Below are 25,213 nucleotides of genomic sequence, written 5' to 3'. Positions count from 1 at the left end.
TCCCACGCGCCAGGACCCGTTATCTGAGCGGTGGCGGCGGCGGGGCAGGGGGCTCCGGGGTGACCCACGCCGCGGGCCGGCGCTCTCCCGAGCCGGAGGAGGCGTCCCCTCCCTGGCCGCCCCGCCAGGCCCCTCCCTCGGGGGCCAGCGTCGGGCGAGAGCCTCCCTCGGGTCAGGTTCGCTCCGGGACGGGATAAGGTGTCAGCGAGGCAGCCAGACGCCTCCCGTCGGCGGGGGCGACGCCAGCCCTGACCTCCTTCCACCCGCCCGTCACCGCCCGCGCCCCTCCTCGGCTCAGGAAAGGGGGTGCTCCCCGCAGGAGGCTGAAGGGGGCGCAGCCGGCGCTCGGCGGAGAGCTAGGGTCGGGGTCACACCTCAACTCGGCAGGGTCGGGGAGAAAGGCTGAGGCGAGGCGAGGCGAGGCGGGAGCCCGAACTCACCAGACTGAGCAGCTCCCTGCGCCGCGGCCGCGGCCAGGCAGAGGCAGAGGCAGAGCGAGAGGGGGCGCGGGAGGGTCCACCGCCGGCTCATGGAAGGGCCAGGGAGCCGCCGCCGCCGCCGCTGTCCGAGCCTCCCTCCCGTCCTCCCCGGCTCCGGGCGACGGACAGGGCGGCGGGAGGCATGACGGGAAATTCCTGGGCACTGGCGGCCGAGTCCAAATATGAGCATAGGAGACGAGCGAGGGAGGATCGCGGAGCGCGCCCGCCGCGGACGGGGCCCGCTGCCCGGGCCTCGGCGGCCGCCAACTCCCTCCTCCTCCTCCCAATCCTCCTCCTCCGCTGCCGCCCCAAGGCTGCCGGTCGCCGAGCGCGACCGGGAGGTGGAATCCGTCTGCCAGAGGGCATCCCTTTCCAGTTTGGGGGCCCAGTTGCAGAGCCGAGCATCCCACCCACCAGTCTCACCTAAGACCCCTGTAGGGGTAGAAAAGAGAGGAACTACCACGAGGAGACCCGACAACGAGCCAGGGACCCGCGGGAAGACATAAAAAGGGGTTTGAGAAGACTCTTGCTATGTCCCTGATCAGTTGAGAGCTTTGGGAGTAAGGGGATAAAAAGATCTGGAAAGTGCTGCTCTGAGTGTGGGAAGGAGAGGCTGGAGTGTCGCTGCCAGTTATGCATACACTCAGGTGAGCCAACCTATACTAAACGAACAGGCATTACACATAAAACCACCCTCCTGCGTTCCACGTGAGTGGGCTCTCTACGCCAGGGGCGGGTGGGTGTGTGGGTGTGTGCCAAAATTACAAAGTGGCTCTGCCCACACTTTTATTTGAACACCGTGTATGGAGTTGAGGCAGGCTGAGTGACAATAGTTTTTCACACTAGCTAAAGGCTGATGTTTCTTTAGATCGGTCGTTCTTTTCACCGCCTACCTCTCTTCATCCCCCTTACACTGGTTTTGCATTTATAGTAGCTTGTCTGAAGGGCAAGCTTATTCAAAAGGTGCTACCTGATGACCAAAAATGTCAGTCCCAGATGTTTAACTACAGGCCTAAGCCAATAGTTGCTTGACTTTTCTTTGGCACTGATAACTCCTCCAGACGTCAAGTCCAAATGACCCTTAGCGTTTCCAAGACGACATAATTATGTTAATTACTGTTTTGTTGTTTTACTTGCTCTAATGGAACAGGCCCTGGAGATGTAGGATGTTATGTAATTACTTAGGACCTTTTTAAGATGCTACAGAAATGATTTATTGATGCAAAATACTTAAGGGGCAAAAGTCAAACAGATTTAGAGTGTGAATTATTCTAACATGAACTAAAGTATGGTAATTTGTATATCACACTATTTGTTTGAAAATGCTATATTTGAAAATCAGAAACTTTTATTTCAAAACCAATTCAATTCTGGCAAAGTATTAAGGCCCATATGCCAAAAACCATTCCATCTGCGAGTGGCTCCCCTTAAATCATCTGGTACTGAGAAAACCACATCCCATGAATTACTCCTGGCAAATGGGCAGATTTCACCCTCATGTACTAGCAGTGATAATGGGACGAAGGGCAGATGACCTAAGTAAACTAACAATAAACGGTAGTACAATAAAGTAGGGATTTAAAAGACACATGGCATTATTATTCAGTTTAATTACCTGAAGCTGAGTATCTGAAAGGGCATACTTAGGAACCTCTTAAGTATCCCCTCCCTCTCCTCTTTTTTGTAAATTTTGTACTACATAGCATCACTTTTTCTTACTTCCCCCACATGTCGCTTTGCTCATAGTTTAAATATTTGTTTAAAAACAAAAGTAAAATGAGCACTGCCATTTGTAGAATGACATATAGGACCTCCCTAAGTGCAGAGAAAAGCTTGTTTCAAAGGATTCTAGTAATTTTGGCTACATTTAAAATATTTTAGTTGACCTTAATTACAAAAACATAAAATTATAAAGAATGCAATACCACAACTGCATGTTAATATAAGTGACAGATTAATTAATTGTATTAGCTTGGATAACTTTACAGCAATACCAGCAGCTGTTCTAAAGGCTTGAATAAATATGTTAAAGAATGGAGAGAAAAAAAAATTTACTGAGTACATGGTAAGTACCAGACAGTGTGCTAGTTGTTTTATACATGGTATTTCATTTAATTCTTGCAAATATCTTTGAGCTTACTTTTTATCCCTATTTTACAGCTCAGGAGACTGAGGCATACCTAAGTAAATTATGCTACCAGGAAGAGGTGAGTTAGTACTGGAACTCAAACCTCATTCCACAGTCCACATATACTCGTTTTACTGTACTACTCTGTCCCATTTTTCTCTTTTTTAAAAAAAAGAGGGTATTCAAAAACTGTATTCATTGGGCTCTTGTGGTGTTAAGTAACGGGTGTGCACTCAGGTTACCTCAAGTAGGGGCAAAGAATACATGTGGAAATAAGACCAGCGACTTAACTAGCTTGTCAGGTCATCCTTTGTGGGCCTTGGGGTGGGGACCTGTGCCTTTGAGGGGTACCAGGAACATAAAAGCCACTACCCTCTGACCACATTCCTATGAGCTTTGTAGTTTAAATCATATATTTCACAATGTTTTCTCCAATGCCTTTGTCATTATAATCTTAATAACAATCATGTTAACATGTTACTTTAAACAATGTTTGTTTTTAAGACAGAGGACCCAAAGGAGGTAACGGCTTCCTCTGTCCCTATATGCCATCCCTTCCCCAACCCAGTGCTTTGCTAGTAAATACTAAACAACCAGATCTGGAGGAGGGAGGCCTGAATTGTAACAAAAACCCAATTTATGTGAAGGTCAATATTCTCACCAACCTGAGTCTCTGCGGCAGATCTGGGAAGAGATGCACTCAACAAGGAAGTTTTTCTAACTACACTCAATCCAAACGCCCCAAATCCCGCTTTCCCGAACTGGGAAGTAGAATGTCGTCACTCTTACCCCTGCTGAGAAACGGTTTTACACTGAGGGGAGCACGCCCCTACGCCTCAAGGTGCTGGAGTGGGAAGAGAGTTGAGGAGAACTCTTCTCAGCAACACGAGGGACACAGAGTCAATGCTGACTGGCTAAGGGAGACACCAGACATTTCCCCCCAGATTCTGAAAAAGGATTTCTACCTCCATAACACCCTTCCAGCCCCCAGTCACCAGTGCGCTGAAATGACAAGGACTCTTAAACGAAAGGCTGAATTAAAGTGAGCAGGAAAACCTTCTTTTCATGGTAAAATGGTTTGCCTTTCAAATGGTATTTTTAAATTTTACACAGTTGAGGCCATTCCCTTTGTTGATTAATTCTGGAGAGATCTGAAGATTGTAGTTCCATGATTGATGTGCTGCCTGATTCTACCAGCTTTGGCTGTGGATATCCTACAACAAGTAATACAGATTTAACAAGACTTTCGATACTGCAGAGAATTAAATAATCCTCTCTAGACCTGCTTGGATTTGGCAAGATTGTACCACATAAAGCAGTATATGCAAAATCAACTACACACACAGAATAAAGGGGTGGGAGAGGCATGAGAATACTTTTTAGTTGAGACAGGAAGATTCTGATGGAAGACTTGATTCTACTTTCACTTGGTCTCTGTTCCTGAGCACTTATATCGAGAGCATCTCACCTATGGTGTGTGTGTGTGTCCAGTGCTGGAAGGTGTGTTTTTTTTGCACAACTTATCTCTAACTGCCAACCAGCACCTTCATGTGTTGTTCATCCAAAGTGGCTCCAGTCTGATCCAGTGGCAGAGAAAACCCTGGCTGTGTTGGGCTTCCTTAGAAATGGAATGTTGCCCTCCAAAACAGTGCTTCAGGAACTTCTGCGGTAGTTTTACCTTTGCCGATAAAGCTTCTGAGACAGTGGGTAAGTTACTTAATTACTCTAAGCTTTGATATTCTTTCTTCTCTGTATAATGGAAAAAAATAAAAGTACCTACCACTCATGATGCTTTGTACTTAGCCCTATGCTAGCAAATGGTAAATCCTTAATAAATGTCAATCTAGAACTAATACTAGTTACTTTTATTTATTGCTTACTAACTTTCAGTCACCACAAAGTCACTCTTTGCCTTTAAGCCTTATCTGATATGATTTCCTCCATCTGAAATGACTCATAGTTTCTCTTCACAGCTCAGAGGCCTACATTTGTATTCATAATCAGCTCTTAAGGAAGTCTATTCAGATTTAGTAATCCTTTCAACACATATTTTCTTCAAATTTGCTTTTTATATTTATACCCAAGGTTACTAATAGGAACTATGTTTCAAATATACTTTTAAGTTTTAACTTCCTCGAAGTAATCAGATTAGAAGGCTACACAACACGATTATTCAAGCTATTTTGCGAAAACCAGTTTTAGAATTGCCATCAAAATATACAATGCATTTTGAAAAATATTTTCAACACAGGAAAATCATCTTTGCATTCATTCATTCGTTCATTAATTCAACAAATATTTCTTGAATGCTTACTATATGCTGGATAGACAATAAACAATAAGCCAGTAAAATATTTAGTATGCTACAGTGATAAGCTGCTAATAAGAGAAATAGGGCAGGGAAGGTTGCTGAAAGTGTTGAGGAAGTAACATTAAAGACATGAAAAAAAGAAGGAAGCCATGAGGGTATTTGGGAGAGAGAAACAGCAAGTGAAAAGGCCACGCCCCAGGCAGAAGCAGGCCTGCCTTGTAGGAGGACCAACCAGGAGGCCGGATGGAGAGAAGAGGGTGAAAAGGGACCCCGTAGGGGAAGCATTAGGAGATGTGGCTCCAGAGGCAATCGTGTAGCGCCTTATGGGTTATTACAAGGACTTTGGCTTTCATTATGAGTGATGGGAAGCTACTACAGGGTTTCCAGCAGAAGAGCACCATGATCTGACTTACACTTTAACAGAGTAAATTTGGCTATTCTGTTAGGGAGTAAGAGACAGAAGGGGAGACCAGGAGGTCCTTGAAGTAATCCCCGTGAAAGGTAATGGTGATTTCGGAGTAGGGAGGAAGCAGTGGAGGTGGTGAAAAGTGATAAAATTGCAGATAATTTTGGGAGGAGGGGTCAACAAGATTTGCTGATAGACCAAATGTAGGGTGTGAAAGAAAGAGAGGTGAAGAATGTCTCTATGCTTTTTTCTTCCTTTTTGGGGGGCTGAGTACCACAGTACTGCCATTTCCTAAGCAAGGGATAACTTACAAGTATGTGGTGGGGCAGTATGTTAGAAGGTCAATTTTGGACATGTTTAATTTGGAATGGCTTTTAGAGGCACAAGATAATGTTCCTCCAGGTCATCTAAAGTACATGTAATGTTCATGAAAATCGCATGGATAGAGGAATGTCTGGGCTGCAGGAAGCACAGAAATGATATTTAAACCATGAGAAGTCCTTGGATTGATAAAAAAAAAAAAGAGCCAGTAGGGCCACTAAAGGCTACAGAGGTAGTAGGAAAATCAGCCCAGCATGGAGGCCTAGAAGGCAAATGGAGCTTTTTATTTACTTAGGATGTATTTGCTTTGTGGAAAAAGACAAGAATTATTTAGAACCAAAATAGAATAGATGAATAACCAAAGTTACATCCTTTTTATGCTTTTAAATGTGTAGGTGTAAGATATTAAAACTGATTTTTTGGTGTGATTTATAAATCGACTCTTAAACTTACCCTAAAAGATACTGTCTAGATACTGGGAAATAGCAGCACTGGAAGGCAGGTATATTGCACCACTGGGACTGCTCTGAAAAGCCATCCCTATAAGTTGAATGGCCAAACACGCAATATTTGTGGTGTGTGAAAGACAGCTAAGTGACATGGTCTACCAGACAGGTGGAAATAAGGACATAACTTCAGAGATGAAGAGGAACCTTTGGGAGGCTCAAATATATACCAAGTGGTTTTAAGACTGTTGTTTGAAGTGTTATACAATTGTTGCTTGTAGTGTTATACAATTGTTGCTTGTACCATTTTTAAAGCTGGTGGTCATAAAAGTGGAGAGAGAAGGAAACTTGCAGTTGGCAGATTTCTGTTCAAACTCTGGCTATGCCATGTGACAGACGTGCATGACTACAGTTCACATCTCTGGAGTTTAGTTACCTTATCTTTAAAGTGAAATAATTCCCGCTCTGCCTATTGTGCAAGATGATGGTGGAAGCTTAATGATATAAGGAGGGGGCTTTCAAACTGCTGATGTCTAAAGCAAAAGTCATGATTGAAGCAAGGTGTGTTTTTCTAAATTCACCCCCTTTTCTTAGTATAAGCCACAGTTCTTTATATATCTTGAAGACACCTGAGATCTTGATTTAAAAAAAAAAGTATACACACACACAACTTGGTATACAAATTGCACTGATTGAAAATCACTTTGAAAAACAATAGGAGTCATTGTAATTTCTTGTGTGGAAGAGAAACTTAATGAAAGTAGGATCTAAAAGAAATTTAGTGTGTCGCAGGCTATGGGGCAGATCAGAAGACAACAGCAGTGTTGGGAAGGCCACCCACACAGATGCAGAAACCCTAGATTGAGGTAATGAGAGCCCCTAGTCTAAGACGGTAGCAGTGAGCCTAGAGATGCACACGGAGATATGGTAAGAATAGAGTTGCCAGATAAAATGCAGGATGCCCAGATACATTTGAATTCTAGATAAACACCAAATAATTTTTTTAGTAAATCCTAAATATTGCATGGGGCATGCTTACACTAAAACGTGGTTCATAGTTTATCTGCAATTCCAATTTAACTGAACATCCTGTATTTTTATTTGCCAAGCCTGGCAACCCTAGAGAGAAACTGGTGAACTTATTCCTACCCTCATCCCCCGTCTCTGAGGCATATTCTGAAACAACAAACAAAACAATGTGTTCGACTGTGAAATGAGGTCACTAAGAGCTAGTCCAGCTCTTTGTGGATCCTGAATAGATCAATAAAAATGTCAAATAGTTCTTTACAGATCTATTTATTTCCCAGCCAGGGCATGAGCCTTACTAATACTGTGGCTATATGCTATTCTCGATATATAAATTTATACCACCCAGTATAATGTGGATGTGTTTAATGTATTAGCTAACCAGCAAAAGAATCACCAACCAGCTCATGGTTGCCCTGGGGAGAACACTTTTGATTAGAAACATGAACCAGAGGACCCACAATCCATCCATCACCCCCACCTACACACATGCACGTGTGAGACTGGGCAAGGAAGACTTTTCCTTGTCCAGCCCAAACCTGTGGCCTTACTTGATTAGACAATGTATGGCTGAGTGGGAAGGAAGGAGTTCAGACAGTGAGTTCCCTTTCAGTGGAGGAGTAGGAGCAGTTGAAAGATTCAAAGAAGGAAATCCATTTGAGGTGGTATTACAAACCCAGTCAGGACACACAGGAGCATTCAAGGTGACTTTCTCTGTCTAAAAACTTAAGACCCTTAAGGTCTTATCATCTCCTGGGCAATGCAAGTGAAAATTCAAAATACAGCTGCAAAACTTCAACGCTTATCTCTTCTACTTTGTAATTCTGTTCTGAAATTACCTTTACCAGGCCCTAGTGTCTCACTTTGTGGAGGCTGAAAGGTCACGATAGTAAGGAGAAAGGGGTCTGGTTTCAACTCACTTCTCTGGTAGATACAGGGACAAATTAAGATTCACAACTGATGATCAACAGTACCCAAGAACAGCCCACAGTGAAGCTGGAAAAAGGACCACAGCCCACACCTCTGGGGAGCATTTTGAGGACAGGTGGAGGAGAAAGTAAGGCCAGACCTCGGGATTGGCCCATGGCTTAGTGAAGGCTGCCCCTAAGCACAAGTGAGTTTTACAAATTTGGGGGTGATAGAGATATGGAGCAAGACTTGGCAGGACTTGGATACTGACTGAATTCTCAGCAATCACAGAGAACATTGAAAAGCAGGGAGGCTAGATTCTTCTTTTGTGACTCCCCTTGGTGTGATGAGTGCTCAATAAATGCGCTGACTTTTAAACTGGGGCAGAAGGAGCAGGGTTTGAAGGGGAAGGTGGGAGACGCTTAAGGAAGAATTTGTATATGTTAGAATTTACATATGTTTCAAATAGACCAAATAAACCCATAAGCCACTTAACTTTCCATAGTTGCATAAAATGTAATAAAAATCGGAAAAGTTAGTTCCTTCTAAAAACCATTATATTCTGTTCCTAGTGGTAACAATTACAACTAGAACTACAAGTAAAATTGGCTGGCGTTAATAAAAACATGTAACTATATCACAACCAAAGCTCTGAAAACTCAAGAATTAGTGGAAAGAAAACCTAAAGAGACATTTAGTAGAGTGTCTAAAGTAAAAGCAAAACATTAAAACAATAAAAACATTTTCCAAAGGAATCAAATGAAGCACAGCTAATTTAGTTTCACTTCACATCAATAAGGAAAAATACACTGGAAAATCTACACATTAAGTAAGCAATGATATTATATAAACATATATGAATGAAACAGCTCTGAACTATTTCCAACTTTGCCTCTAAAATTCCTTTGGTCTGATGGCAGAACATATTATTTCCTGTTCTTGTATTCTGTGGGAAGTAGCACACCCATTTTAATCTTTGTCACTTTTTCCCTGTATCAACATTCATGCAAGGTGCTGTACTGATAATTCTCCCTCGGTTGATATCTCAGATCCAGAAGCCATCTGGCAGTGGGTCTCAAAATTAAATATCAGAATACCTGAAGAACTTGTTACTGTCCTGGGATTTCTCCCAGGTACAGTGATTCAGATCTGGTGAGGGATTCAGGAATCCGAATTTCTAACAAGGACCTCAAATGATTCTAAGACAGGCTCTCCAGAGATCTTTGAGAAATTCTGGTTTAGAGTAACTAGAATAATTTTCATGTCTACTTTCCAACTGGAGAGGATAATGGAAAGGATGACAGGAAAAGAAGTGAGTATATATAACACAGCCTTCATAACCTTTACAGGAAACTCAAATAACTAGACTTTTTGGTTTATAATAAGTTTTGAAATGAGGCACTGCAAGATTCTCAGCTGCCTCCTGAGTCATCAATGATTAATCTCTCCATAGTTTTAGTGCTGTGAATATTTTATTGTATTCCTTGAAAATTGGTTATTTTTGGATCAGCTTGTGATTCAGAGGTAAGTGGAATATTAAATTTATCAAAGCATATCTTTAAAAATTACTCCAGGTAAGTAGGAATTTTCTGTACCAATCTCTCTTAATACTAGAATATATTTTATGATATACATCTTGACCCTTGAATAATTCAGGGGTTATGGGCGGCGACCCTCCAAGCAGTCAGATATCCAAGTTTAACTTCTAGTCAGCCCTGCCTGTACTTGGTTCCTCAGTATCTGTGTTCTGCATCCACCGATTCAACCAGTCATGGAAGGCGTAGTATTGTAGTCTTTACTACCAAAAAAAATTTGAGTATAAGTGGACCCATGTAGCTCAAACCCCTTAAGAGTTTACTGTACTTTATTATAGATTTCTTTTTCTAAACATAATGAAAATAGCATACTCCTCCATTTAATCTACACAGGGCAATATTTATTCCACCAATCTCCATATATAAGTTTCTGTTTTATAACTATGATGTGTTTTAGGTATATTCAGCAGTCCTTGGGGAAAACCAACAAAAGCTATTTTGATTTTTCTGTGTTATTAAAGCATAGTGGAAAATGACAGTGATAATTTATACAATTAGCCTGTTTTATTTAAATATGATACATTATAATTTTTGAAAATACGCTTTTATTTAAATAGGACATATTGAAATGTGGTTTATTTATGTGTGAAAAATGTATAATTCATAATGATGAATAGCAGAATCAAGCAACAAGGCTCATGGCTGGCTCTCTGAATGTGAGAGCAGGAGTCAACAACCCACATGACTGCTCAGCAGCAGTCTCCCTTGCTGTCTGCTTCTCACTCACCTCTATTGCTCCCGTTATCTTCCAGGCATATACAAAGATCGCAGATATATAGCACATAAAATTAACTCCTAAAACTCCTACAGTTAATGATTATACCAGCCTGTGGGTTTAGAGTCACATTAAGGGACATTTTAATAACATAGTACTGATTGTGGACAAATATTTTCAAGATTTACTATCCTGCATTGGTGAAGTGCAACTGCTCCATCCCAGGCAGGCTGACATCACTCTGATGATTGATACTACCCTAGTTCCAGTAATGATAATTCGAGATCTTAATCTCAATGTGACTCACATTGAGAAAAAGAAATTTACATTTAGATTTTATGCCTTTTTGAAGTAGAAGCATTGAGCATAAAAAGAATTTTTGGACATAATAGTTGGGCAAAACTAATAAGATGAGCAGTTTAGGAGAGATGAATGACTAGCAAGGCATACTGTTTCAAAGTCAAATAAAAAGGGAGATACATTAGTTTCAAAAGAACAAAAATAGTTTAATAGTGAATAAAACAACAACCAGTTTTTGAAATAAAGGAAAATATCAAAATTTCTAGGCATCAAAACTGTACCCAATAGGGATGTACCAGAGAAATCACCATTAATATGATGTTTACAATTTTTGGTAATTATCTTTTATCAGATTTAGGAAGTTCCTTTCTACTCCAGTTTTGCTAAGAATTACTTTGTAAGAAAGGCTATATGGATGTGGAATTTTATCAGATGGTTTTACTACCTCTATTTGAGATGATAATGTTAATTTCACTTATTTTGTTGGTGGGACAAATTACATTGGTTTTCCAAAGTGAAACCAATCCTGCATTCCTGGAATAAATCCAACTTGGTCATGATGTGTAATTATTAGATGTTACAGAATTTGGCTTGATGACCATTTTGGCTGGTTTGGGATTTTTGCTTCTGTTTAGGGAGATTGCCTTATAAATTTTCTTTTTCTGTTTGATCTCTGCATCATGGTTATACTAATCAAGAATGCATTCCTTTTTTCCATTTGCTGGAATAGGAAATATGTCATTTAAAAAAGGAAGCACTGAAGAGATTATAGATTTTCCAAGGTTTCTCTTACGCATGAGCATTGTTAAGGGTGATTACAATGAAAAGGAAAGGGATGTTAAAAATAAATCACATTATCAAGTAGTTAGTCTCATAGAGCCTGATTTAGAAATGGTGACAGGGATATTATATGGCAGGCATTTTACATGATTTCACTTAATCCTCTTAACTCCATAGTAATCACTGTTTTAAAAATGAGGAAGCTGAGTGTTAAGACTACGTAACTTACCTAAGGTCCCAGGACCAGGACATGTCAAAGGTGACATTTGAGCACTGGTGCCAGGCCAGAGGCTGTACTCTTAAACTGCTCCTCCTTTTCTCCCTCTCTCTCAGTGCAGGAATCCGGTTTTGGAAGACCTTTCATACACCTGCTAACAGTAACAGAACATAGAGCTATAGGCAAAATAAACATAGCTCTTTCCCAAAGTGCTGAACTTATGAAAAGTCTAAAATGTCTGAGCTTCATTACCAAAGGTTGGCAGTGATCCAAAATACACTAGCAGAAAAGATCAAATTAAGACAATCAAGTAAAGACAATTATGGGAATCCTGAGGTAAATATATTCTAATATATATAATAAATGTGAAGAAATTTTGTAAAATATATATGTAATCCAATATATTGAATTGTTAAATCTTGGCGTGTTTCTCTCCAGTTGTATGTACATGATATCCTTTCATTCATTTTTCACTTTTAACAACTCTGATACACAAATTATTTTTTGAATAAACGAGACCTTAAAGAATCACTGTCAAAGTTAAGAAAGAGAAAAACTGCTGTCTACCTGCATTAAGTCCCATTTCTACCAGAGAACTGATGTTAGCTTTTATCTGGGGAAACTACCAAGTGTGAACACTTAAATTGTCCCTTCGCTTGTAGTTTTTTGGACCATGCTGGTGGTAGGAACTGAAACCACAGTATGAATGAAGACCAGCTGGTTTCTTTGCTGTCCCCTTCCAGAGGGGACGTTTACCCTGACTGTGAGGTTGTCCTAGCTTTATGCCAGGACATTCATCTATCAGAATCCACATCTTTGGTGTTATTTTTATTGTTTTCTTTCTTACTTAGTGCCAGAGAAAATGGTGCCTCTTCCAACTAACAGTATCTTAGATGAAATATAGTATATTTGAAATAATGATTATATAACTTAAGAAGCACATAGACTATATTTTCCACATCTTAGATAATCCTCAGACATTATTTTAATGATTTTTCATGATTCCTTACGATAATCCATAATCCATTATTTTTTCTCATTTTGTAAGATTTCAGTTGCTTCTAAATTTTATCAGAGCTTAAAGGTCTAATGAATATCTTTTCCATATATCTTCATGTCATCTCTCATAATTTCTTCAGAATAAATTCCTAAAAATTAAAACAAGGTCAAAGGGTATGAAGAGTAAAACTTTTTTAATGTATTGATAAATCGACCTATAGAAATGCTCATCACTGTGCACAACTACCAGCATTAATGTAAAGGGGCTATTTTCCCTACACTCAAAAAAACTGTGTCAAATTTCATATGTAAAAAAAGTTTCTCAATTGTTGATTAACTTGCATTTGTATCTGTGGCTGACTGTTTCATGTATTTATTGGCCATTTGCAGCTCTTCACTTGTGGATCATCTCCTGATGTCATTTGACTATTTTTCTATTGGGATGTTAGCCTTTTTATGTTAGGATAATTTTTACTTGTAGAGTATTACTACAAATCATGTATGTTGCTAATATCTTACCATTTCCTTGTCTTTTAATTTGTTCTTAAGACTTCTGGATGTACTGATCATTTTATTTTAATACAACCAAATGTGTTTCTTTGTTTCTGTGCTTAACCCTCTATGAAATACTTTCCTCTGATTTTTCTTTTAGTTATTTTATGACTATTTCTTAACTCTTTATTCCTCCTGGAATTTATCTGGGTATGTGTAGAGGACTATTTACAAGTAAAAACACAGAAGGCTGAAACTAATGTAGATATCATACATATCATACAGGTTTATATTGATGACATAAAATCTAACATGAAAATAGAACTGAATTCAAAGAGTCAGAAAAAGTCTAATCTGCCTCCTTATCCACTATCTGCTACAGTCTATTCTCTTCCCTAAATAAAAATGAATGACACTATGTTTGTATAATATGATTTATGTTCTCATTAGAAGAGTGCTCTCCAAACTTTTTTTTTTTTTTAACTTCATGGCACTGAAAGATAAGGATAACCATTGTAGAGTGCCCTGGTTAGATGCAGGAGGCTACTTAACAGCCTGCCACTCCAAGTCCTGTTGCCACTCTAAAGGCTAATATCTTGGTACACTTATAACCATTTATGGCACAACAGTTAGGGAGTTCTGTTCCAGAATAGTTCTGGAGGCAGGAACACGACAGGGGTATCTGCTCTCACCACTTGTATTCAATATTGTACTAGAGGTTCTAGCCAGGACAATTAAACACACAAACAAAAATTAAAACTATCTTTACATGCAGATGACAATTTCATATATAGGAAATTCTCAGGAATTCACTAAAACCTTTAGGGCTAATAAACAAGCTCAACAAGGTGACAGAACTTAAGATCAGTGTACAGAAATCAGTTGTATTCTGTATATTCGCAATGAACAGACTAAAGAATTTTTGAAAAAATTCCATTTATAATAGCATAAAAAATAAAATACCTAGGAATAAACTTAACAAAAGAAGTAAAAAACTTATACTTTGAAAACTGTAAAACACTGCTGAAAGAAATTAAAGATGACATTCAATAAATGGAAAGACATCCTATTTTCAGTATTGGAACAATTAATATTGTTAAGATGGTAATACTCCCATTTTTATATTGACATGCAGATTCAACACAATCCCAATCAATACTCCAACTGGTGTCTTTGCAGTAACTGAAGGTGATCCTAAAATTCATAGGAAAATCAAGGGATTCCAGAATAGCTAACACAGTCTTGAAAAAGAAAAAAGTGACTCACACTTCCTGATTTCAAACTTGCTACATAACTATAATACTCAAGACAGGGTGGTACTGGCGTAAGGATATGTATACAGACCAATGGAATAGAACTGAGAGTCTGGAAATAAACCCTCATTTTTACGGTCACCTAATTTTCAGCAAGAGTGACAAGATGATTCAATGGAGGAAAGAATAGTCTTTTCAACAAATGGTGCTGGTACATCCCAAATGGACATCCACATATAAAACAATGAAGCTGGACCCTTACCTCACATACTATACAAAGCTTAACTGAAAATGGATCAACGACCTAGACGTGACAGCAAAAATAATAAAACTCACATAAGAAAACATAAAAGTTAATTATCATGACCTAGGATTAGGCAATGGCTCTTAGAACCCAAAATACAAGCACAAAAGAAAAAAGTAGTTAAACTGGACCACATCAAAAGCAAAGATCTAGGCCCAGGGGAACAGTATTCCAGGCAGAAAGAACAAGTATGATGTATGAAGTGGGTAGAGAGTTAAGTGAAGGAGGCCTGATAGAAGAAATACTTGAAGAGATGGGCATAGGCCAGTTTGCAGAGGGCCTTGCAGGCCAAGACGAGAAATTCAGATTTAATTCCAAATGCAATGGGAATCATTGGAAGGTTTTATTTTAGGGAAGGTCATGTTCTGATATGGTTTTGAAGACAAGTTTGAGTCTGCATGGCAAATGGATTGTAGCTGGGCAGGAAACAAGGACACCAGCTTAGGAAGTTTTTGTAGCAATCCAGGCAAGATATAAATGATGGTATCAAGGGCATGGATAGATTGGCAATTAGAAAGATAGACAGACAGACGCATAGACAAACAGGCAGACAGGTTGATATGGAAGAGCAGAAAGGTCTAACTGAATAACTGAATGTGGAAATTGTTGAAAAAAGAGAAATGAATAACTCCTAGGTTTTCAGCTTAAGACAGCTGACGTGTGGTCACTGCAAAGGAAAGACTAGAAGAGTAAATTTGGAGGCAATGAGGCATGGAAATCAGAGTTTTGTGTTGGTATGTAAAATGTGAAAAGCCTTTAGTCATCTAAATGAAGGTTATCAAGTTAGCAAGCTGAATAAACAAGTCCGAAAAGGAGTAACCAGTTAAGTAGGAGAAAAGACAAGATTGTGGTGTATAAAAAAATAACTCAGAAATATTTAGTTAGTTACTTGTATGCAAATTTAGCCACATGAGGTAGACAATCAAAAAATTATCAAAGCAAAAAAAAAAAAGTAAAAGGTATGAAAAAGGAGGGGAAAAACTGCAGACAGTTTAGGAACAGTTTATATAGTTTTTAAATAAACTGATTAGCTGGCAGCTAGCAAAAGGTTAGGCTAACTAAGCAGACTATCTTTGAGCAGGCTGACTTTATCACCAAAGAAAACAGTTTCAGTTTATGGCTTTGCCAGAGCCTTGAGGGTTTAGCTAAATTAGAGTACATGTGACAGGCTTTCTTTGTGTATTTTTCAGAGTCTACCACCTTTGGCTAGGTGTAAACCACTTCCTCATCAGAAGTTCTCAAGTGTCACAGGAAAAAAAGTATTAAAAAGTAAAGTATTTCAAAAAGAATATGTAAGCCAAAAATCTAATCAGGAGATGCAAATTAATCTCACAAAAGGTTCTCAAACTTGAGTGTGCCATTGGGATCACCTTCAGGGTTTATTAAAATACAGATTACTAGGTCCCAACTCAAAATGTCTGACTCAGAAAGTATGGAGTGGGGCCCCAAATCTTCTTGGACTAACAAGTTCCCAGGTGGTGTTCATACTGCTGATTTGAGAACTATACTTTTTGCCTATCACTGACCTAGAGAAAGCTGAATATGTGCAGCTAGAAAAGTGTTCAAGAAGGAACAGTCTTAACTACTTTGTTTATAATATTAAAAAAATTAGAAACAATCCAAATGTCCACAGTTGAGTGGATACATTGTGGTGTATTTTATAATAGAATACTATACAGCCATGATAATAAATGATGGCTACATGTACATCTATACAAATGAATCTCAAAAACAATGTTGAGCAAAAAAAGTCACCAAAGTATACATATAACTTGATTCTATTCACAGAGAAGTCAAAAGCAGGAAACACTGTATTTAGAAATACATACATGTGTGGAAAAACTATAATGAAAAATAAAGAATTATGAACACAAAATTTAGGATAGTGTTTATCTGGGAGTTAGGAAATAGAAGCATCATAGACACAAAGGTGCTTCAGAGTTAATGTTCTGTGTCTTAAATGATGTTGTACTTCAAAATGTAAGTAAAATATATACTTCATATATAACCTAATATGTGTAAATCATTTCATAATAAAAAATTTCCAAGTAAAAAGGGAGGTAATGATCAGCTATGCCAGGTGGTGCTGAGAGTTCAGGAAAGAAACAAGTTTTTAGTTTGGCAAAAGGAAGTCTATAGTGATCTCTAGAAGAGTGTATAGGATTCTAGAGGATGGGTAAAATTTGGGTATATAGAAGTAGGAAATGAAGGGTGTTTCAGGCAAAAGTAACAATAGGAACACTGTCAGTAAAGGCAGAATCAAGCAAAAGCTACGTACGAGGGGAAGGACAAGCAATGCAGTTCAGCTGGTGCACAGTGGCCGGGGGAGGACTAGGCATTAGCCAGAGAGACACAGATTGCTCTAGACCAGCACTGTCAGCACAGCAGTCACTGGTCACACTGGTTAACACTCAAAATGTGGCTGGTACAATGAAATAACTTAAGTTTTATTTTGAATTAACAACCGATAACTGATTCAGTTATAGGAAAACCTGAGGTATATTTGGAAGAACTTGGGTATGTGAATATACTTTTTCAAACTGTAGATTTTATGAAATCTGAATATAGACCAACTATTTTCAATGAAAATGTAGCACCTGAGTTAAGATGGGGTGTCAGTAAGCTGACGAACTATACAAGTTTTAGCTCTGTTAAGTCATACAACACAGGATCTCCCTAGCTGTATACTCTAGATACCAAAGCATATAAAATAGCTCCTTAATAAAATCTTTGATTATGTGTTGAGATGATAATATCCTGGATATATATATGGTTAAATAAAATGTATTAAGGTTAATCTCATCTGTTTTTTATTTTTTTTAATGTGGTCATCAGGAATTTTTAAATTACACATGGCTGACATTATTAATATTGGACAGCACTGGTCTAGATAAAGGCAGGTCTTGAAGACCAAGTTGTGTTTTGGCTATTACGAAGTAGGACATAAAGAGCTACTGAATTCTCAAAATGTCCACATTAATTTTTTTGGATTGGAAATTCAATTACCTGCCAGTAACATCCATCTGAATATTACACAGGCATCTCAAACTCAAAGTACCCCAAGATTCAATTTATCATCTTTCCCATCCAATTTATTACTTATCACCTATTCTCCAAATGCTGTGACTGTTGAGAATTCCCACATTAGAAAATTGGACATCAATCTCTCTCTCAATATCCAATTAATCAAGTCCTTCCCATCAAGTTTCTTATTTTTCAAATCCTTTCTCCATTTTCCATCCTAACAAATCCTCACCTGATCTCCCTTTAACAACCCACATCCAAACTTCAGAATGTGACCTACAAAACTTTCATGATCTAGTCCTTACCTACCTTTCCTGTCTCTATTGTCTTGTACTCAGTAATTCAACCATAAGAAATTGCTTGTACTTTCTATATGCAATAGGTTTCTCATTAAGCTGTCTTTTTTCATGTGCTTTTTATGCCTAGATAGCCTTCCAGAAGAAACAGTAAATCTGTAAATAAGTACACAGGCTTTAAAATTTAAGAATCAACAAAATGAGTCTATCCTCCTGTCCCTAGTAGAGGTTCTGAGGTATAGAAATCTACTGTCAGGATGCATTTTTATCATGTATAAATTTTAAGAAAAATTAGAAGCAAAATATTGAATATAGAATAAGAATTTACAATTTCCAAAGTTAAAAAAAGATGCATTTTCAGTCATAAAGTTTCTCCAATGGGGCTTAAAGGCAGTAGCTAGTCAAGCTCATTAGACCAGTAGAATGAGTATCATGGACACTGCTTCTTTAAACCACAACTTCTGGTTTCTAATTTTCAGTTAAGTACCTGTTTTTGAGCATCCTTTCCAAAAGAGTAGCTGCCAAAATTCTGCTTGATTTAGCATCCTTTGTTGAGTCATCTGGAAGAAGTGACTTGCTGAGGTAAGTCTAGGAAAAAAGGATGAAGAAGCCATGTAGGTGACCTACAGTAACGTAATGTCACTAGGAGCAAGGAGTGGGAATTGTAAGGTCAATCTTATTAAAGAAAATGTTCTGGGCACATGATACATCAAAATACTGTTCACTTGGAAATCACAACTTGTCATCCAAACAGTGAACAATCACACAAGGAAAATATAACAAAGTCCAATATCAGGCTTCAATATTCACAAGATATTCAGGAATCTAGAGACCAACAAGCATGAAAATGGATTTTGTAATAACTCAGGTTCCACACAATAATTTTTAGGAGCCACCACAAGAACAGAAGCTCCCCTGAGAGCTTAAAGGAAAGGAGACTTATCATTTTATCTATACTAATTAACAAGTGTTTGATAAATGTTACCTCATCTGCCCTGATGTCTTCTCCATCTATTAAGATGCATGAGGTACCTCTCTATATTCTCAGAATTTATTCTGCTTTCTTCTCGATTTTCCATGCTATCTTTTATCGGCCCTGTGTTCTTCCATCTTAATGATCGGGCCATGCCTTTTTTATCTTTACATCACTAATATATAACCGTGCCTGACATGCTGGCAATCAATAAAAGTCTATAACTGACTAATCTTTTTACTAAACTACCAAAAACCTAAACCAATGCTACTCAAAGTAACTAGCCCGTAACTGTTTGTTTATAATGAGTTTGAGCCAGAATGTGTAAAAGAATAGCTTCCTTTCTGAGAAAGTCTTGCTATGAAAAAATGTCTAGCTCAACTAAGCAGTGCTTTAGTGATACATCTGATTTACATTCTTGCCCCACTTTAACTTTCAAATGTTTGTCTCAAAGACATTTTCATAAAGTATGAAATGCCAAGGAATGGATGGTAAAATTAACTTTACGGTCTTTATCCATTTTTATAAGCATATATGTATTTACAGATATCCAAACAGATTTAAAATAAAGGCACCTATTTTTACTGGTTAAAAAATAAATAAAGACACAGGGCACTTAGAAAGTTTTTTAAAAGCCAAGACACATTAAAAAAATCTAATAAAATTTTAATTAGAATTTTTTCCTTTTTTTAACAGGACAAGTAACAGATTACATCAAACTTCAGAACTTCTCAAATATCTAGTTATTATACACATTCCCATCTGTCTTGCAGGGAGGGATCTTGGTCGGCTTAAGAGTTTCAGGTAAAATAAGCTGCATAATAGTTTATATTACAGTAATAAATGTACAATGTTTACATGGAATATGTTTTAGAAGCAAGAAAAAGATGCATCTGCATCAAGGCGACCTTTTAAAATGCCACAACTATTTTTTACATTCACTCTCCCAACAGGTCACAAGATGGGGTCACTAAGCTCAGATAAATCACTGTGATGCACATAAAATACAGAAAGATTGGTTATTTTATATATTATATATATTTATATTTTCACACTTTAGCATCTGAGACATAAACTGAGAATTTTAAATTTATTCTTTTCAGTTAACAAATCATTTTTATTATTCATAAACATGGTGCCCACAAAAGCACATAGGTAAGGCACAATAGGGTTTTCTGTTACAGAACAGTGTGCATCATGTTTACTTAACCAGAAAACGTGCATTAACTGTGCAAGTTCATGCTGCAAACCCAACACATATACAATTTAAAAAAAGAAAAAAGAAAAAAGGAAACTGAGCTTTAAACAAAATTAAAATTGGTACAATTCCAGCTGTTTCACATATTCACTTGGACTGACAATGACGTATCAACAGGTTATTTTAAAAAAGCCAATTGTTACATTACAAGTAAACTTTGCTCGATAACTATTTTAATCTGAAATCATATAAACAGTAATAACCTAACTTTACTGAAAGAAAGTAAATACCGAGGCACAAAGTAACCTCGTGCATTTACTATACTGCAAACTTTCATGACCTAAAATTACAAATATAGTTTTTCAAATACACATTTTGCTGCAACAACGTGCCCTGCTTTAAACTTGACATATAACAGGGAAGCTAACATTTCATTAAATTATAAATAGATTGGGAAAATGACTTAATCCCACTGGTACTATGTCATAGCCCTAGCATTTATAATAAATACAGCTTTTCACAAAATACTTTTCCAACATCTGCCAATTGCTTCTTTATTGCTCACATAAATCTGAACCCATTACAACTGGTATCCGAACTTTCAACAAAATCATACTCAGACATTTTTATATAAAACCTATAAAAGATATTTTAAACTTGTATCTAATACTTCCAGGTGTTTGGCTGTTTGATCTATATGATAGTACAGCCGTATGTATATGTGTGTGTGTATATATACACATAGACACATACATATATATATACATACACACATATATACACATACATATATATACACATTAGGTTATGAATAAAATAGGGAGCTTATTTTACTGCTTTAATGCAGACATCCTCACAAAACAAGACTACTTTCGCCATCACCAGCATTTATACATATATACAAAAGCCAGTTTAAGTACATGTACATCCACTGATACTTATATGTAACCACTAAACCGAAATTAATTTTCCCAAATTCCAGCTGTAGCAAATGAATCTCTTACAAGCAACAGAAACCTAAAGTTAAATTGGGAAATGAACAGTTTTACCACATTAGCCTGTAAGAAACTATGTAGGTGACTGTATACAAAAATTCACAACAGTAGTTTACAGGAAATTATGGAAATACAAGAAGCCTTTTCACCATGCTTTTGTGTGGTTATCCAAACACTTCTTGGTGCAAAAATACAACCACCACATTTGAAAATGCTTAATAAGGTCAATGTTCCTCATGCAAAACTTTAAGTGCATTGGCTTAATCGAGCTCCAAAAACTGAATGAAACAATCATTCTATCTACCCAGCATTGCTGCCTCACTGCTAAGTCCCTTTGAAACCTTAATATTTCTGGAACGTTCGAACAGAGCTGTAGTCAATAAAAATATTACATACAAAAAGCATTTAAAAAGGGAGACAGAAAGCCAAATAGGAATTTTCCTATTGTAAAGAACAGTCCTAGGAGTGGAAGAAAGTCTTTTCAGGAACCTCCTTGAGAATTGGCTAGGCCAGTCCGAAGACGAAGATGAGACATAGAGTTCATATGTTTATTTGATGGCTTCAAGGGAGTGTTGCAAGTAAGAGCCTGGGGAAAGCGATGGTGATATCTATCTAGTCGTAAATATTTTACTGTAACCAATTTTCCTGTTGTAAGATAAAAATAACATTTTAGATCTATACAAATGTGCTTAATATTTATAGAAAACAAACTGTGGAAAATGCATATAAACATAAAACACAAATAAAATAATCTAAAATTATTACTCTAAAAATGCTAATCCAAAATTCTTTAATTTAAAATCTGGTATAGTTTAACAGTAAGCCATAATTCATCTTTTCAAAATGTTTGTAATACTCAAATTTCTTACCATCAAACCACGAGCCATGCAATGCCTTAAAAGCTTTCCCAGCATATTCTGGAGACAGACATTTAACGTATACACAACCCTGTGGTATTTAAAAAAAAAAAAGAAAAAAAGAAAAAAAAAAAAAAAAAAGGAAGGAAGAAAGAAAAGAAATAGTCTTAGTTTAGTAGCAACAAATCCAAAATGTAGAATTCAATAGTAAAAGTTAATTTACCTCACGTGAGTTTTTGTCTACTGCAATGTGAACAATGCCATCATTATCACTGCATTTTTCTAAAATTGCTTCTTGAATTGCCAAATGCCACTGATCCCCTATTTCCCTAAAAATTAATGAAAATAAAAATCAACAACCATATTCCTACTCAGAAAGAAGTCTTCTGTCTCTTATAACATATATAACCTACTAGAATGGGGACAGTTTAAAAACCACACTTTGTTAAAACTAATAGCAAATAAAAGCTTGCTGCTAGCAGTAGGTAGAATAAAAAATACTAGTATTCATAAGTCCCAGCCCTGGTCTCATTTTCCAGTGTAAAAATGCACAAGCTGAGGCAATGAAGGATCAGTCCACCACAGCAGAACAAATGTGCTGTCATTTTTGTGTTTATGTACTTAGAGTCATCTCTTTTTTCTATCTAGACGAATGTTAATACGCACTTTAAGGAGTTGTAGTAAACTTGTAAAGTTAAATATTATTTTTAATGACATTTTCAAATTCCTAAACTTAAGGAAAATTCTTAGTAAATAGTGTACTCTGAGCTTTTCTTTTCCAAAATAATGGAAGAGTGATATAAGACAAACATTTTGCACAAATAAGTCACTTTACTATTATGAAAGATTTCCCGCTACAGTAATGCACATTTGTTTTTCTTGTAGATATAGACAGTGGGGCAGAAGAAAAGGTGGCTACACTTTAAATCATAAATCTTCACAACAGGTAATAAAATACTGGACTGGCATTGATTTCCTAATCCCTAACGTATGACGTAAGACTCCCAATGGAGGGACCACCACACTGTTAATTATTTCTAACCCTGCATAATGGAGGAAGTGTGTGTGTGTGTGTGTGTGTGTGTGTGTGTGTGTGCTTGTGTGTGTGTGTACCTAGTGCTTCCTCACATTTCCAAGTTTGCTGTCACTTATTCGGAATCTCACCATATCAACTATTTATTGACATAAATGAGTTATTAGATGGGATTTATGGCTATTTTATATGAAATACAATTTCCCTTGTCAGCTTTAAAAGAAAAACAAAACAGAATTTGCCTTGTCCTACCATCAGAGAAACAAGCAGTCGGCTCTTGGAAGCAAATTCTAAAGACTATTATTACAGCCCATGTGTGAAATATTACGGATTCTACGGCAACCCCTTTGACTGTGCTGTTCTCCAGACACGTGTGCTGCTGCAGTTACACAGACAGAGAAGCTTCTCAAACATTGCATGAACAGGTGGGCAGGTCTTGTAAAAGGGAAAGTATGTACATCTTTGTAGAAAATTTTTTACAATGAGGGGTTGGAAACTTTAAAATAGCAGATATTTTTATGTATATCGCCTACTGAGGCAAAAAAGGGTGGCAGACATGACTTACACATTTAATAAAGAATACTGTTTATCATCACATCTTTAACTCAAGCATTTATCTGCTATGGGGATTCAAAGGGAATACAAAGATTTATAAAAGTTTTACAAATCATTATACATCTGTGTCTTTTGATGAAACCTTTGCTTAAAATTCAACAAAAAAGAAGAAATGAGAAAAACATAACATTTCAGTAGTTAGATATTCAGAAGTAAAAGATTTTTCAGTTACAGACAAAGCAGTGTATTTATCATGCATTTTTCAGTCAAATATTCCAAATAAAAATTACATGTACTTTGATCATAATACTTACATAACTGGATCAAACATATTTCGAATCTTTAGACACGGTGTCAAACTATTTGGTGGTGAATTTCTTCTATCTAAATGAAATGCTATAAAAAAACAAATTTGTTTTACTATTTCCTATTGTTCCCTTTTGTTGAAAAGTATTCAGTCATTCAGTTCATTCAAAAAATATTCATTGCATGCTTTTACTATGAGCCAGATCCCTGGATTAAGGTGACTGAGATAGACACAATCTATTGCTCTGACAGTTTTCCATTTAGTGGGAGAGGGAGACGAAAAACAGTGTCACCCAAGAAATCATAATTGTGGTAAATCCTTAGAAAGAAGAGTACAGAAAGCTGTCAATGTAACTTAAGCTAATCTGTGAATATCGGATAACACCTCACAGAAGAAGTAAAATTTATGTCAGGACCTAAAGAATAAATAAAAATAGGAAGAGTAAAGGGAGTTGTAAAGGACATCTCAAGCAAAAGTGGCTACTTATACAAAGCCCAAGGCAAGAAGGAACTGTATATTCAAGTAACTAAAAGACAGCCACTGTGACTACAGTAGGGACCACAGAAAGATAAACCTGAAGAGGAAGATGCTGGCTTATGCAGGACCATGTAGGCCACATTAAAGTATTCAGATGTTACCATAGAGCAATAGGAAGCCACTCAAACGTTTTAAGGAGAGGAATAAAATGATGAAATCTGTCTTATAAAATTATGAAATTTTTAGACTGTTATGTGGAGAATCAATTAAATGAAAGCGAAAATGAATGAAAGAAGACCAGTTAGAAGGTTATTAGTATTGTCTAACAGGGAGATGATAGTAATGTGGGTAAGACAGGCCAGCAATGCAGAAGGCAATAAATGGACAGAAACACGACATACTATGGAGTAGATTTGACATGACTTGCTTAAAGACAGCACACATGGGGGCTAAGGGAGAGAATTAAGAATGACTCTTGGGTTTCTGGCAGAACCAACCGAGGAGGGGTAAGTATTATTAATTAGAAAGCAATATTGGAGGAGAGGTCAGTTTGGAGAGAGAAGACACTGGGTTTGTGCACATGTTGAATCTGTGGTGCTTCTTAGTAGAGAAGAAAAGTATACATCTGAGTATAAAAATCTAAAAACCAGAATAGAAAACATAGTGCAAGATCTAAATTTGAAAGTCATCAACATATATATGGTAAATGAATTCGAAGCATAGATCATCTGGGAAGACACGGGAATAATGAAAAATGGTCTGGAAAGACTCCAGAACCTAGAGATCCAGGAAAATCTAGAAAAGAAGACTGAAAAAA

General features: G+C 37.4%; 2 protein-coding genes and 1 long non-coding RNA gene across 8 annotated transcripts in view; 1 reads left to right on the top strand and 2 right to left on the bottom strand.

Moving 5' to 3' along the window:
• The window catches only part of MSRB3 (methionine sulfoxide reductase B3), a 158,099-nt gene extending 157,467 nt beyond the window's left edge, over positions 1–632 (bottom strand). The window contains exon 1 of one of the 3 annotated variants that reach the window (XM_072973019.1): positions 441–632. Coding sequence is in view for 1 of the 3 variants with exons in the window: in XM_072973018.1 (XP_072829119.1) it covers positions 441–531 (91 nt within the window). In the remaining 2 variants the exon portion in view is untranslated. The remainder of the gene's footprint in view (positions 1–440) is intronic. The other 2 variants (XM_072973018.1, XM_072973020.1) reach the window with 2 other exon arrangements.
• Positions 571–23,654, top strand: LOC107033662 (uncharacterized). The gene is made up of 8 exons (XR_012078426.1): positions 571–1,126; positions 2,640–2,686; positions 3,255–4,314; positions 11,750–11,969; positions 18,481–18,583; positions 19,671–19,778; positions 22,910–22,970; positions 23,271–23,654. It is a non-coding gene; the product is annotated as an uncharacterized lncRNA (long non-coding RNA).
• LEMD3 (LEM domain containing 3) overlaps positions 3,739–25,213 on the bottom strand; it is a 73,403-nt gene continuing 51,928 nt past the window's right edge. The window contains exons 10-15 of one of the 4 annotated variants that reach the window (XM_072973015.1): positions 23,927–24,008; positions 22,248–22,353; positions 22,037–22,115; positions 18,489–18,589; positions 11,646–11,787; positions 3,739–3,821 (exon numbers count right to left, since the gene is read on the bottom strand). In XM_072973015.1, coding sequence (XP_072829116.1) covers positions 18,558–18,589; positions 22,037–22,115; positions 22,248–22,353; positions 23,927–24,008 — 299 coding nt within the window. In that variant the 3' untranslated portion in view covers positions 3,739–3,821; positions 11,646–11,787; positions 18,489–18,557. Of the gene's footprint in view, positions 3,822–11,645; positions 11,788–12,595; positions 12,782–18,488; positions 18,590–19,624; positions 21,813–22,036; positions 22,116–22,247; positions 22,354–23,926; positions 24,009–25,213 lie in introns of those variants that run through there. The other 3 variants (XM_072973016.1, XM_072973017.1, XM_006205821.4) reach the window with 3 other exon arrangements.

This window comes from Vicugna pacos, chromosome 12 (assembly GCF_048564905.1).
Source record: "Vicugna pacos chromosome 12, VicPac4, whole genome shotgun sequence".
Classification (NCBI taxonomy): Eukaryota; Metazoa; Chordata; class Mammalia; order Artiodactyla; family Camelidae; genus Vicugna; species Vicugna pacos.
The sequence above is the reverse complement of the archived record's forward strand: the minus strand, read 5'-3'. Positions and strand labels throughout refer to the sequence as shown.